Source organism: Camarhynchus parvulus, chromosome 28, assembly GCF_901933205.1.
Source record: "Camarhynchus parvulus chromosome 28, STF_HiC, whole genome shotgun sequence".
Classification (NCBI taxonomy): Eukaryota; Metazoa; Chordata; class Aves; order Passeriformes; family Thraupidae; genus Camarhynchus; species Camarhynchus parvulus.
In genome coordinates, this window is record NC_044598.1 from 628,190 (window position 1) to 641,992 (window position 13,803).

Below are 13,803 nucleotides of genomic sequence, written 5' to 3' on the forward strand. Positions count from 1 at the left end.
CCGGAGCGGCTCTTACTCACCTACCGGGGGGGTCGGGGGAAGCGGGACACCGGCCCCGGGAGGGCTGGGGTGGTCCAGCATCCCGCGGCGGCAGCGGGCACCGGGCGGGGGCCGGTCCCGGGGCCGGTCCCGGGCTCTGTCCCGTGGCCGGTACCGGAGCGGGACGATGTGTGGGGGGGTGGCGGGGCCGGTGGCTTTCTGCCCCCCCGGGGGCGGTCCCGGGGCGGGGCCAGGGCGGCAGTTGGGGCTTTGGTAACCGGGGGTTGCTCAGACTTGCTCGGGACTTCCCCGGACGTGCCGGTGCGCTCCGCCGCCCCGGGCACCGACGGGCACCGGAGCAGGCCATGCCGCCGCCGCCGCTGCTCCCGATGCTGCCGCTGCTGCTGCTCCTGCTCCTGCCGCGCCTGCCCCGCGCGGACCCGCTCTCCTGTGAGTACCGGCAGCACCGGGCGGCTCCCGCAAGGTGGGCGCGGGGCGGGCGGGGGTCCCGTCGGGGCCACGCGGGCGCTGCGCGGAGCCCCCCGGGGCTCTCTCGTCCGGCTCCGGGCCCGGCGTGCGGAGCCCCCCGAGGTTCCCCCGCTCCTTTCCGCGTGTCCCGTTCCCCCCCAGCGGTGCCGGGATGCGGAGCCCCCCGGGGCTGTCCGCTCCTCTCCGTGCGCCGCGTCCCCCCCGGCCCCGGGATGCGGAGCGGTCCCGGGCGCGGCGGGGGCACCGCCGGGCGCACCTCGGGGCTGCGGAGGAGGAGGGCGGGGACCCCCCCGCGGAGGGCAGCCGGGACCCCCTCCCCTCCCGACAGGCAGTCGGGATCCCCCATCCCCGCAGCCCAGCCGGGACCCCCCCGCCCCTTCCCCGCAGAGAACAATGGAGGAACCTTTTCTGTGCTGCCCCCCATCCCCGAGAGCAGCGAGGAGAGCCCCCTCCCCCAGAGCAGCGAGTGCTCCCTCTCCCCACTGAGAACAGGGACCCCGAGGAGGGCCGGTCCCCCCTTGTCCCCCCTCCCCGCCGTCCAGCCCCCCCTCCCGCAGAACAATGCGGCTCCATTCCCCACCCAGGACAATGGAAACCCCCGGCCTCCGCCCGGAGAACAATAGCGAACCCCTTCCCCACGCGACCCCCTCGCACCCCCGGGAGCCATCGCCCCCCTCTGCCCCCCCAAAGCCTCTGAGACCCCCCCTCCCCCTGCCGAGAACAACGGGGTCCCCCCTTCCCCCCGGAGAGCCGCCCCCCCATCCCAGAGAACAATGAATCCCCTTTTCCCACCCAGAACAACGAGGATCTCCCTCCCCGCCCCATGGAAAACAACGACCCCCCCCAAAAAAAATCCCCCTGGGGGCCCCTCAGTGATGCCCAATTTGGGTTGGCAGGTCCGGGAGGTGCCACCTGTGGGCTGAGCTGCGGAGCGGCCTCAGCCCCGCGGGGATCGGGGATCGGGGTCCCCCCGGCCGTGGGGGACACGCGGGGGAGGGATCCCCAATTCCCCACAGAGCCCCAAACCCGACGGAGCCCCGGTCCCGGCCGCCGCCCCGCTGCCCCCGCTGCGGCCCGAGCCGGGGGAGGGCGAGGTCCCGCTCCCCGCTCCCCGCTCCCCGCTCCCCGCTCCCCGCTCCCCGCAGCAGGAAGTTCGGCTTCCTCCCTATGATGGGAATTTCTCAGGGCCATGGATGTTCTCCGCTCCGACGCGCGAACGGGACCCGCCAGAAACGGCACCGCTCGCCCGGCAGCTCCCGCGTCCCCTGCCCGGCCACCGGCACGGAGCCCTGACCCAGCCCCGTCCTTAACGGGGAGCCCTAAGGGCGTTAATTGGGGCAGGAGCTGCTGGAGCAATGGGCTGGGGAGGAGGAACGCTCCAAAAATCCCTTCGGGGGCCGTGAGCGAGAGCGGCCAGTCCCGGCGGCTCTCGGTGCCCACCCGGTGCCCGCCCCGGTGCCTGGAGGGGCTGATCCCGCTGGGAACCGAGCGAGGCCACGGCCGGACCCTCGGCGGGGCTGAGCCCGCGCCTTTCTCCTCCCGACCCGCCGGGTTCCACCCCCGAACCCCCATTTCTCCCCTCCCCACGGGGGTCCGGGGCAGCGCTGGCCCCTCGACGTGCGGCGCTGGCGAAGGCGAAGCCAAATCTCCTTTTAGAGAGCGAAAGTTTCCCCTCGGTGCAGCTCGGCCGCGCTGGAATGCCTGGGCTTTTTATAAATCCCTCCTCGAGCCCAGGGATGGGCACGAGAAATGCCAGTCGGGGATGAGAAAGGGGAAAAAAAGGCTGGAGAGCAGGGTAGAAAAGAGGGGCAAAGCATTTCTGGGTACCGTGTCTGCCCGCAAACCTCGCTGCTCGAGTTTTAGAAGAGCTCAAACTACACATATATACTTAATTTTATTTTTCCTGTGGAATTCAGAGCTTCCCAAATTCCCTTTTGTTCTTCAGGGCAATTATTTCTATTTTCCTTTAACCCCCTGCGCAGCTCAATAAATCTTTTTTAACTGCGTGATCTCTGACACTTATCGGAGCTTTTTTTCTTTTTTCCCTCCCCCCTTTTCTTTGCCAACCCCTTAAAACTCCGATATAAAACTAAAATGAAATCCGGCCCTTCGGAAGAAAAGCATAAACGTTCCCGACACCTTGGAAATGTGGTTTTACTTTATAGCATTACTTAGCACCTGATCAGCATTTTTTTTTTTTGCAATAGAGAAGCCATAAAACCCCCGAGCAGGTATTTTCGTTGCAACTTGCACATTCCACAGCCTGCCTGCGTCTCTCCGGCCCTTTCCTCTCCGATCGGAAAACTTCACACTTTTCCCTTTTAAAACACATGTTCGGCGCTGCGGCCGTGCTGAGGGGGGAAAACAATTCCAGGGGGAAAAAAATATAATATATATATGTATATAATTGCCCCCTCCAGAGGCTCCTGCATGGAGGAGGGAAAAAAACCAAAATCCAGGGGAAAAAAAAATACAGAGAGAGAGAAAATTGGCCCCTCCAGAGGGTCCTGCTCGGAGGATGGGAAACGTGTCTGTTTTACGGTGCTCGTGTGAGTTTCTGGGGCTGTTTAGATTAAGATTGAGGAGAATCAGGGCTCGGAGTGCTGGGTCTGTTATCGGCAGAGCCGCAGCAGCCCCGGGCTCGGCTCGTGGCGGGGTCGGAGCGGGGTGGGCTCCTTGGCAGAGACGGGGGATGAGATTTCCAGAGGCCTGGCTGGCCTTGGGAAGGGTTTGTTCCGGGGGGTGGGATGGATCCGTCACCATCCATGGATGCTCGGGGCACCCCGGAGTACCCAGCACCATCCCGCGGCTCTTTGGGGTACCCGCTACCAATGCAGGGGTGCTGGGGGTGCCTGGCACCAATCCCTGGATATTTGGGGTGCCCCAGGCTGCTTCTCCCCGCTGGATTTTCTTCCTCCCCCCTCACCAGCATCCCCCAAGCACGGCGGCAATTCCTAATTAAGCGTGCCCGGCGCAAGGAGGATTTGGGAGCGTTAATTGCGGGGTTGGGGGGGCGGACCCTCGTTAGGATCTCTCCGGCGTGCGGGGGTTTCGGGAGCGCCGGGCGGGCGCTGAAAGCCGATCGGGGCCGGGAGGTCGCCGGGGCGGGGAGGTCGCGGCACTTTCCGGGAGGTAATTTGGGAATATTAGCCCGGCGCGTGCGGATGGAGCCGATAAGGGCCCGGGGACACGGAGCGGCCCGCGGCGGGGCCGGGGCAGCCGAGGGGGCCCGGGATGAACCGGGATGGGAATTTCCCCGCCCGGGATGTCGAGGGGAGAGCGGTGGGATTTGAGAGCACATGGTGAGGATGAGGCGGGAGCTCTTGGGAAGCGCTTCCCAGCCCTGGGCGAGGCATTCCAGGGGGAAATGCCGGACCGTGGCAGTGTTGGGAAAGGGGGAGAGGGGGAAATCCCCCTCAAATTTTCTTTTTTTTGAAATCCTTTTGTCGCGGAAAAACTTCCGAAGCTGCAACCCAGCCCCGCCCCAGCCCTGGGGGAAAAAAAAGATAAAAAGTAGATATGAAAAGTATTTTTAAAGTTCTAAAATAGATGCAGATATAAAAATAGATAATAAATGTGTTTAGATATAAAATATATGTAGATACAAAAGTAGGTGTAAAGCGTATTTAAAAAGATAAAAAATAGGTGTGTATTGAGATACAGAATAGATACAAAACGTATTTAAAGAGATATAAAAGATATAAAATGTCTTTAGGTATAAAATAGATATGAAATGCAGAAGTAAAGAATAGATATGAAACACATTTAAACCAATGTAAAATAGAAACCAGTGTCTTTAAATGGATGTAAAATGGAAACTAGTGTGTTAAATTGATACAAAATAGAGATGTGATGATTTAAATCTCTATAAAATAGATATGTGATTTAAATTAGTATAGGCTTGTGATGATTTACATCGATGGAAAATAGCTAAACAATGTATTTAAATTAACATAAAACACATATGATGATTTAAATTGATATAGACGCGATGATTTAAACCGATGCAAAATAGCAAAACAATGTACTTAAACAGATATAAAACGTATTTAAATGAACACAGAAGAGACATCAAGGCGTTTAAATCAATGTAAACCAGATAAAAAGACCCAAGACACGCTTACACAGCTCTGACCTCGTCAGCTCAACACCAAACCCTCACAACTGATTTCCCCCCGCTCTCTGTCTCTCCGGCTGCAGACCCCGCGGTGATTTCCCCGCAGGACCCCACGCTGCTGATCGGCTCCTCGCTGGTGGCCACGTGCACGGTCAGCCCGGACTTTCCGCTGAAAGCCGAGGACCTGTACTGGACGCTGAACGGGCGGCGCCTCCCGGCCGCCTCCTACGCCGCCCTGGGCCCCTCCACGCTCAGCGTGGCCCTCGCCCGCCTCAACGGCTCCAGGCAGCAGTCGGGGGACAACCTGGTGTGTCACAGCAGAGACGGTGGCATCCTGGCCGGCTCCTGCCTTTATGTTGGATGTACGTCGGTGCTGCCGCGCCATGCCGGGGTCTGGTCACTTGTACTGGGGTCTGGTCACTGTGTGCTGGGGTCTGGTCACTCGTACTGGGGTCTGGTCACTCGTGCTGGGGTCTGGCTGCTCTGTGTCAGGGTCTGGTCACTCCATACTGGGGTCTGGTCACTGTGTGCTGGGGTCTGGTCACTCTGTGCCAGGGCCTGGTCACTGTGTGCTGGGGTCTGGTCACTGTGTGCTGGGGTCTGGCTGCTCTGTGTCAGGGTTTGGTCACTCTGTACTGGGGTTTGGTCACTCTGTGATGGGGTCTGGTCACTCCATACTGGGGTCTGGTCACTCTGTGTAGGGATGTGGTCACTCTGTACTGGTGTCTGGTCACTCTGTGTGAGGGTTTGGCCACTGTACTGGGGTGTGGTCACTCTGTGCTGGGATCTGCTCACTGTGTTGGGGTCTGGTCACTCTGTGTCAGGGTCTGATCACTCTGTACTGGGATGTGGTCACTGTGCTGGGGTCTGGCCACTCTGTTCCAGGGTCTGGTCACTGTGTGCCACGGTCTGGTCACTGTGCTGGGGTCCAGTCACTCTGTGCCAGAGTCTGGTCACTCTGTGTCAGGGTCTGGTCATTCTGTACGGGGGTGTGGTCATTCTGTGCTGGGGTCTGGCCTCTCTGTACCAGGGTCTGGTCACTGTGCTGGGGTCTGGCCTCTCTGTACCAGGGTCTGGTCACTGTGCTGGGGTGTGGTCACTCTGTGTCAGGGTCTGGTCACTGTGCTGGGGTCCAGCCACTCTGTGCCAAGGTGCAGCGCTGTGTCAGGGTCCAGCTGCTCCGTACCGGGGTCTGGCCAGCACTGGGATGTGCCTCCCCCACGGGAGAGAAGCTGGGGATCCCCAGGGAGGAATCAGCGTGCTGGTTCTCACCAAAGCGCGCCAGGAGCTGCTGTGGCAGAGCCCTGACCTGCACGCAGCTCAGAGGCTGTTTCGGCAAAGCCTCGGTTAAAACGCGCTTGTCCGAACCAATAATCGTAAGATTTTATCTCGGGCTATTTTAAGGCCGATGCTCTGTCCCAGGAATATGGAATCGGAACGGGGAATGCAGCTCGGGTTTGTTTTTTGGGTCGCTACGCATTCCCAGGAATACAGAGGCTCAGCTGGGAATGCAGCTTGGATTTGGGGTTTGTGTCTCCGTGGCTGGAAAAAACCAGCTCTGGAACCTCTTGTTCTTTGGTTTTTGTCTCTGCCAGTACCCCCAGAAAAACCAGTCAACATCACTTGCTGGTCCAAGAACATGAAGGACCTGACCTGCAAGTGGGCGCCGGGGACAGAAGGGGAGACCTTCCTGCACACCAACTACACCCTCAAGTACAAGCGCAGGTGGGCGCTCACCTTCACCCCGTTGTTGTTAAAAGCTTTGGAGCGGGATTTAATGGGAAACGGGGAAGGGGCAGCTCGATGCCTCCTGGTGGGCCCCTGCTTTGCTGGGATGAGTTTCTTCATGGAGCTGGGGAGGGTGAGGAGAAGCTGCTGTGGGCCTGCTTGAGTTGGGAATCCCCGAGTGAACCACGGGGCCGGTCCCCCAATTCTGGCAGTGTGGAAAAAACAAAAAGTGACCCACAGGAGCATGGGGGAGCGGTGCCAGCACCTCATCCATCACCTGCCCGCAGGTGGTACGGCCAGGACAACACCTGCCAGGAATACCACACGGCCGGAACGTACTCCTGCCACATCCCCAAGGACCTGGCCCTCTTCACGCCCTACGAGATCTGGGTGGAGGCGTCCAACCGCCTGGGGGTGGCCGTGTCCGACGTGGTCATGCTGGACATCCTGGACGTGGGTGAGCCACGGGTGTCACCGCCGTGCGGTGCCGGTGACCTTGCGAGGGGAGCGGCCGCGCCGGGCTGGGGCGGGGGCAGCAGGAAATGGGCGATATGTGAGCAGAATTGCTCCTAATCGAATTAGGCTGTTTGCTCCGAGTCGCTCCGACATCCGCGGCTCCTTAACCCTCGCGGCCCCGCGGCGCTGCCCCGCTGTCCCCTGGGCCAGCCCTGCCCTGTCCCCGCAGTCACCACGGACCCGCCGTCCGACGTGCACGTCAGCAGGGTGGGCGACCTGGAGGACCAGCTGAGCGTGCGCTGGAGCTCCCCGCCGGCCCTCAAGGATTTCCTCTTCCAAGCCAAGTACCAGATCCAATACCGGGTGGAGGACAGCTCCGAGTGGAAGGTGGGTGGGCACGGCCGGGGGACAGCGCGGGGTGGCCGCGGGTGCGGGCGCTGCCATCTCCTCCCTGTGCAGGTGGTGGATGATGTGGGCAACCAGACCTCCTGCCGCCTGGCCGGCCTGCGCCCCGGCACCGTCTACTTCGTCCAGGTGCGCTGTAACCCCTTCAGCATCTACGGCTCCAAGAAAGCCGGGATCTGGAGCGACTGGAGCAACCCCACGGCCGCCTCCACCCCACGCAGCGGTGAGTGCGGCCGGCAGCGCTCGGTGGTGCCGCCGGTGCCGCGCTCCCCTCCCAGCGCACCGCGGGATGTGCGGGGGCCCTGCCCCGCTCCATGCCCGGCACCTGGATCTCCTGCAAAGGAGCCGAACTGGAGCTCGGCTTTCCCAGCTGGGAGCCCAAACCTGCTCGTGTTCCTCTCCTCATTCACGGCACGGCGGCGATGGGGGGGTCGAGGCGCGTCCCCCCGTGTGCCACCGCCCCCCTTGTCCCCGCAGAGCGAGTGGCGGGGGGCTGCGACCCCAAAGGGGGGGAGCAGAACACGACGCTGCGGCGGGAGCTGAAGCAGTTTTTCGGGTGGGTGAAGAAACACGCCTACGGCTGCTCCAACCTCGGCATCAAACTCTACGACCAGTGGCGCGTGTGGCTGCAGAAATCGCACAAAACACGCAACCAGGTAGGTAAGGAGCCTTTCGCACTTCTTCTCCCCGGCTGGGTGGGGACGCGGGGTGACCCCCCACCCCAGCGATGCTGGGGGGTGACGCCGACCCCGGGGCGACGCGGGGCTCTGCTCCTCTCCGCAGGTTCTTCCCGGCGATAAGCTGTAGCCCGCGGGGGACCGAGCGCCGGCAGGATGGGACGGGGTGCCCGGCGCCCACCCGGGACCGCCAGCGCCCGCCCCGGCCCCGCCGCGGGGCGCCGGGGCGGCCGGGCGCAGCGCGCCCCGCAGCCCTGGGGAATGGGGTGGGGTGAGGTTGGGGGGCCGGGCTGGCCCAGCCCCGGGGGCTCTGTGGGACCGCGGCCCTGCGGCAGCGAGGGGACCCCCCAGCCCTGCCCGGCCGGGGGAGGCACCACCGAGGCTTGGCTCCGCCAGCCGGAGCAGCCCCTGGGATGAACGGGCCGGCGGGGGCTTCCCGGGTGACCCCACCCTCGCCGCAGTTCCCCCCGGGAAGCGATTTTGGCCTTTTTCTCGCCAGGGTCCCACGTGCGAGTGCACGGAGGGGGTCCGTCCCCAGGGAGCCACGCGGGCTGATTGGAGGCTGCTGGGGTTTGCCCAGTGCCTGCTCCAGTTTTGATTCAAACCAGCCTTATTTTGGTTCCATTTCAGTCAATTAGGAACAGATTTAAGCTTAATGCCAATAAACCTCTGAAACCCCACCGGGGTCTGCGTCAGCGGAGCGGCAGCGCTGCGCGGGGACGGGGATGCAGCGGGCAGCCAAGTGGGGCCCGTGGCCTTTGTCACCCCATCCCGGGGCTCCCAGGGGACCGAGCCAAGGTGGAGGGGGTGGCACTGGGGCAGCAGGGGCCACACGAACCCTTGAGATCACACCACTCAGGCCAGCTCCGTGGGGACAGGTTTATTTGGGGTGACCATAGAAAAAGCGCGTGTGGAGCACCGGAGCTGCGGTGGGGCTGAGGGCACAGCCGGTCTCCAAGATGTGGTTTGGGCGGGGCTGCTGCCCGTGGGGCTCCAGCTGGCAGCAGGGACAGTGCCCAGCTCCATGGAGGCCTGGCACGGCAGCCCCTTGGCACTGCAGGCTGTGCTTTGCCTTTGGCACAGCCAGGGAGGGGAACCAGCCCCACGCCGGACCCCTCTGCTGAGGGGCACTCAGGATTTAGGGGGATTTAGGGGGACCCCCTCTTGTCCCAGAGGGAGCTTCTCCACCCCTTCCAGCCTGTGCTGCAGAGAAGGGGCCCAGAGGACAATGCCCACCTTGCCAAGGTGCGCCGGGAGCGGGTGGGGGATGAGCGGGGCCCCCGTTCCACCAGGCCGGCCCCTCCAGCCGTTCCCACGGGGACACCCATCACTCAACTTCTTCCGAATCGTACTTAAGGTCCTGGAGAATTTCGCTGATTGCCTCAATGGTTTTAATTAGCCTACGAGAGCGGATGGAAACTATAAATAAAGCCCATATGGAGCGTATTATGTGGGCCGCCTCGCCTTCCCCGCGCTGTTTATGAAACACTCAGCCTGGGGAGGCCGAGGGAACGCGGCCACGCAGCGCCGCCAGACCCCGAAGGCACCATCTGGGCCCCCCTGGGCCGCAGGGAGGGCAGGGGAAGGCAGGCAAGGGGCTCCTGGCCTGGGCTCCATGATCCCTTCCAGCTCAGGGCACTCCAGGACCCCGCGGGCTGGGGAGGGGCTGCCATCCCAAAACAGGGGCAGAAGGGGATGGCAGTGGGGGTTCTGGGCTGGGGGGGTGATGCTGCCTTCCCAAAATGAGGGGGGACAGCAGCGGGGCCACCACCTACTTGTGCTTGAGCTCCTGCACCTCCTGCTGATGGGCGTCCACCTCGGGCTGGTCCTGTGCCTGCTGCCGGGCCAGCTGCAGCTGCGCCGTCTGCGGGGGGACACCATGGGAGCTGAGACCCCCCAAAGCAGCCCCAGGGACACCCCCCCCCCAGCCCAGCACCCACCAGCTGCAGCTTCTCCTGCTCCCTCTCCTGGAGCCGGGCCAGGTGCTGGGCCAGCTCGGGGCGGCCGAGCTGGTCCCGCAGGCGCCCGGCGATGGCCAGCACCTCCCGGGAGATGCCGCTGAAGGCCACGGTGACCTCGTGCACCAGCTGCCGGTACCGCGGGAAGTCATAGTGGGGGGCACTGCTCAAGTACGCCCGGTGGCCCCTGCGGACAGGTCCGGGGGGAGAAGCCGCTGTCACCACCCCTGGGGTGCCCGTCCTGGAGATGAGCCCCCTTTGCCGCCCACCATGGGCAGAACCAGCGGGGTTTTCCTGCCCGTTCCTGCCTGGATGTGGCAGCGTGAGCAGGCAGCCTCACCCCTCACACGGGACAGGGTTGGAAACTGCTTTTTGGAGGGGGGAAAGTTGGGGGTTTGGGTTTTTTCATCCTTTACGCTCTCAGCCCTGCATCCCAGCAAGTCCATCATCTGCTGGATGCTGAAATAGGATTCAGGTGTCCAGCGCAGAGTCCCGCTGCCAGCTGGAGCTCATCAGCCATCCCCATGGCCCCGTCCCAACAGGATGCAAAATAATCGGCACGGGGGATCCGCTTCCCTGCCGGGGGTGCCCCGCGTGGCCCCGCCCGCCCCGGTGGGTGCCGCCCCCCCGGGCCCGTCCCCGCGGCGCTGCCGGTGCCGGTGCCGGTACTTACTCCTCGAAGAGCCGGTACGTCTCGACCCGCTCGCTCTGCAGCTCCCGCAGCCGCTGCAGCAGCTCCCGCACGGCCTCGCCCGTCTGCGGGACAGAGGGGGACGCGGTGGCACCGGTGAGCCGGTAACGGCTCCGGGCAGAGGCGGCACCGCCCCAGTGCTGGGGCAACGCGTCCTCGCCCAGCACCGGTTCTGGGGGTCCCAGGTGGGCTCCGGCCGCGGGGCTTGAGCTGAGCCCGGCACCGGCACCGGGAGCCCCCCGGCCTTGTGCCCACAACACAGACGGGCACCGGCAGCTCTCATCCCCCTGCCCACCACCGCGCCCCCAGGCCACCCGTGCACGAACCGGACTGACACCGGGACCCCCGGACACGTGCCCGCGATACCGAAGGGCACCGGGACCCCCATCCCGTCCGTGTGCGCGTCGGGACCCCTCTCTGTGTATGCCCGGAGCGGCACCGGGACCCCCGGCCGTGCTCACACAACCCAGACGGGCACCGGGACCCCCGGCCCTGCTCACACAACCCAGACGGGCACCGGGAGCCCCGGCCCCGGGACGCCCCCACCCCGCTGCAAAAGCACCGGGACCCCCCGGCCACGTGTCCGCGGACCGGCGCCGGGATCCCCATCCACCACCCCCGGTTCACAGACGGGCACCGGGACCCCCATCCACCACCCCGCCGTGCCCACGCGCGGTGCCGGGACGCCCCTCCCGCCCCCCCGGGGGCCGCTTCCGTTCCCGTCCCGCTCCCGGTGCCGCTCACCATGGCCCGGCCCGGCCGCACGGCGCAGGCCCGGGGCCCGCGGGGCGGAGCGCGGTTCCGCCGCCACCTGCAGGCACCGAGCGGCAGCGCCGCCAGCCCCGGTCCCCGGTGCGGTCCGTGCCGCGTCTGTGCTGTGAGCGCACGGCCCGGGGTCCCGGTGCGTGGGCACGGGGACGCAGTGGGGGCTCCGTGAGCAGGGGGTCCCGTTTGCCGCCGAACAGGGAGGGCCCAGCATGGAGCGGGTCCCATGCTGGGGGTCCCAGCAGGTGGGCAGGGGGGCCCAGCGTCCATCCAGACCCTGCAGAAGTGACCAGAGGATTCCCAGTGCATGAGCAGGGGCGAGTAGGGGGTCCTGGTGCCAGTGACCCGCCATGGCTGGGGGTCCCAGTGCATGAACAGGGAAGGGTTTGTGTGTGGTTCTGGTGCCAGTCCAGTCCCTGGCGGGGTCCCAGTGTCCATCTGCTGCTGTGTGCACATGGCTGGGGATCCTGTGGGTGGGCAGGGGGTCCCAGTGTGTGCACACATCGCTGCGGGCACTGCCCACCAGCACCACCACCTCCATCCCTCCCTGTCCCCCCACATTCCTATACATCACCCCTATTTACTGAAAACCACAATTTGGCTAAAAAACCAGCAGGAAACAGGGCTGAGCGTTGCAATACTTTATTGGCCAGCGCAGGCAGGGCTGGATGCTCTACTTGACCTTCTTCTTGGGGCGCAGGTTGTTGGTGTGCCCGCACTTCTTCTTGCGGCAGTTGACGGCGCGGGGGTGCAGGCGGGCGTAGCACCTGGGGGGGACAGGTCAGCAGAGCCTGGGGAGGGGCTCTGGGGGCTGCAGGAAGGGGCTGAGGGGACACGGGGAGGGGGCACGGGGACGTACTTGCGGCAGATCATCTTGTCACAGTTGTACTTCTGGGCCAGCTGGCGAAGGGAGGGCTCGATGATTCCCCCTCGCAGGCGCAGCACCAGGTGCAGGGTGGACTCTGCGAGGAGAGATCGGTGTCACACCGGGGGAAAGGGAGGAGCTGGCACCCCAAAAACGCCCCCCAAAGACCCCCGGGGTCCGGGGAGCACCTTTCTGGATGTTGTAGTCTGCGAGCGTGCGGCCATCCTCCAGCTGCTTCCCCGCGAAGATCAGGCGCTGCTGGTCGGGAGGGATCCCTGCGGGACACACAATCGCACCATCACCGCGGTGCGGACACCGGGGGAGCCCCGCGGGGCCTGCCCGCCGCTCCCGGCCCCGCCGGTACCTTCCTTGTCCTGGATCTTGGCTTTCACGTTCTCGATGGTGTCATTGGGCTCCACCTCGAGGGTGATGGTTTTGCCCGTGAGGGTTTTCACGAAGATCTGCATCTTGGCACCTTCTCACCTGCGGCAGCGGCGGCCGCGTCACCCCGGGCCGGTCCCGTTATCGCCGTGTGCCGCCCCCGACAGGGCCCCGCCGCTCCCCGGCCCCTCAAACCCTCTCAAAGCCCCGTTCCCGAGCACCCTCCCGGGATCCAGCCCCGCTCTCCCGGGATCCGGCCCCCATCCCGGGATCCAGCCCCGCTCTCCCGGGACCCAGCCCCACCCCGGGTCTCGGGGCCCTTCCCCGGGATCCAGTCCCGTCCCCAGGGACCCAGGGCCCCTCCCGGGTTTCCAGCTCCCACTCCGCGATCCAGCCGCCGCTCCCCGGGTCCCGAGCCCCCCTCCCGGGACCCAGGGCCCGCACCCCGGGCCCGCTCCGGTCCCGCACCGCGCGCACCCGCGGCCTCGCTGCTGAGGGAAAGGGAGGCGGGGCCGGAACCGCGGCTGCGTCACTGCCGGCGGGGACACCGGTACCGCCCGCGGCAGTGCGTCATTTCCGGCGGGGACACCGGTACCGCCCCGGGACCGTCCCGGTACCGCCCCGGGACAGCTCCGGTACCGCCCCGGGACCGTCCCGTCGCTGTTTTGTCACTGCCGGGGTGACACCGGCACCGCGGGACAGGGCACGGGAGCGTCCGCACGGACATGGGACCGGACCGACCCCGATCATACAGCCCAGGACCGACCCCCAAACCCGACACTGCCCCTGGGACCGACCCCCAAACTGACACTGACCCCAGGACCGGCCCCCAGACCCACGCCCCAAAGACACCCCAGACCCCCAGACCCAACACTGACCCCACAACCCCCAGGACCGGCCCCACACTGACCCCACGGCCACAGGACTGGACCCCAGAGCGGCCCCAGAGTGCCAGGAGCAGGGCCACGCTGACCCCACGGACCCCAGAGCGGCCCCAGAGTGCCAGGAGCAGGGCCACGCTGACCCCACGGACCCCAGAGCAGCCCCAGAGCCCCATGCTGGGCCCCACAGCTCCAGGATCAGCCCCAGCAGCCAGTCCTCCAGTGCCCCACTCTCCTCTCATCCCCTCCCAGGCCTTCAGGACCCCAAAGCCAAGCAGTTCCTCCACCACACCACAATGCTGGTGGAAAAGAGAGATCTGGACAGCTCCTGTTCCCTGTGGAGCCACCAGCAGCCCCGTGTGAGGGGCTGAGTGTGAGAACCAAAGGGAAACACGGCTCTGGCTCATCCCA

General features: G+C 65.0%; 3 protein-coding genes across 5 annotated transcripts; 1 reads left to right on the forward strand and 2 right to left on the reverse strand.

Annotated features, from left to right (window-relative positions):
* The first annotated feature begins 276 nt into the window (after positions 1-276).
* Positions 277-8,076, forward strand: CRLF1 (cytokine receptor like factor 1). Of its 2 annotated transcripts, none has more exons than XM_030966852.1 (8): positions 277-429; positions 4,669-4,947; positions 6,181-6,310; positions 6,601-6,770; positions 6,999-7,156; positions 7,229-7,397; positions 7,652-7,830; positions 7,958-8,076. In XM_030966852.1, exons 1-8 carry the CDS (start codon positions 345-347, stop codon positions 7,979-7,981), a joined length of 1,194 nt encoding a protein of 397 aa, XP_030822712.1. In that variant the 5' UTR covers positions 277-344; the 3' UTR covers positions 7,982-8,076. The 2 variants fall into 2 exon arrangements, with proteins under 2 accessions (XP_030822712.1, XP_030822713.1); XM_030966853.1 differs by having other exon boundaries at positions 7,652-7,834; positions 7,958-8,070.
* On the reverse strand, positions 5,642-11,272 carry REX1BD (required for excision 1-B domain containing). 2 transcript variants are annotated; one of them, XR_004061421.1, is made up of 6 exons: positions 11,245-11,272; positions 10,483-10,565; positions 9,792-9,996; positions 9,627-9,715; positions 9,088-9,251; positions 5,642-7,800 (listed from the first exon to the last, which is right to left on the reverse strand). XR_004061421.1 is itself a non-coding variant. In XM_030966854.1 (5 exons), exons 1-5 carry the CDS (start codon positions 11,245-11,247, stop codon positions 9,179-9,181), a joined length of 453 nt encoding a protein of 150 aa, XP_030822714.1. In that variant the 5' UTR covers positions 11,248-11,272; the 3' UTR covers positions 8,717-9,178. The 2 variants fall into 2 exon arrangements, 1 of the variants encoding a protein (XP_030822714.1); XM_030966854.1 differs by lacking the exon at positions 5,642-7,800 and having other exon boundaries at positions 8,717-9,251.
* A 619-nt stretch (positions 11,273-11,891) lies between these two features.
* On the reverse strand, positions 11,892-13,054 carry UBA52 (ubiquitin A-52 residue ribosomal protein fusion product 1). Its single transcript, XM_030966712.1, has 5 exons — positions 12,989-13,054; positions 12,495-12,613; positions 12,319-12,405; positions 12,125-12,227; positions 11,892-12,032 (listed from the first exon to the last, which is right to left on the reverse strand). Exons 2-5 carry the CDS (start codon positions 12,595-12,597, stop codon positions 11,939-11,941), a joined length of 387 nt encoding a protein of 128 aa, XP_030822572.1. The 5' UTR covers positions 12,598-12,613; positions 12,989-13,054; the 3' UTR covers positions 11,892-11,938.
* Positions 13,055-13,803: the final 749 nt, after the last annotated feature.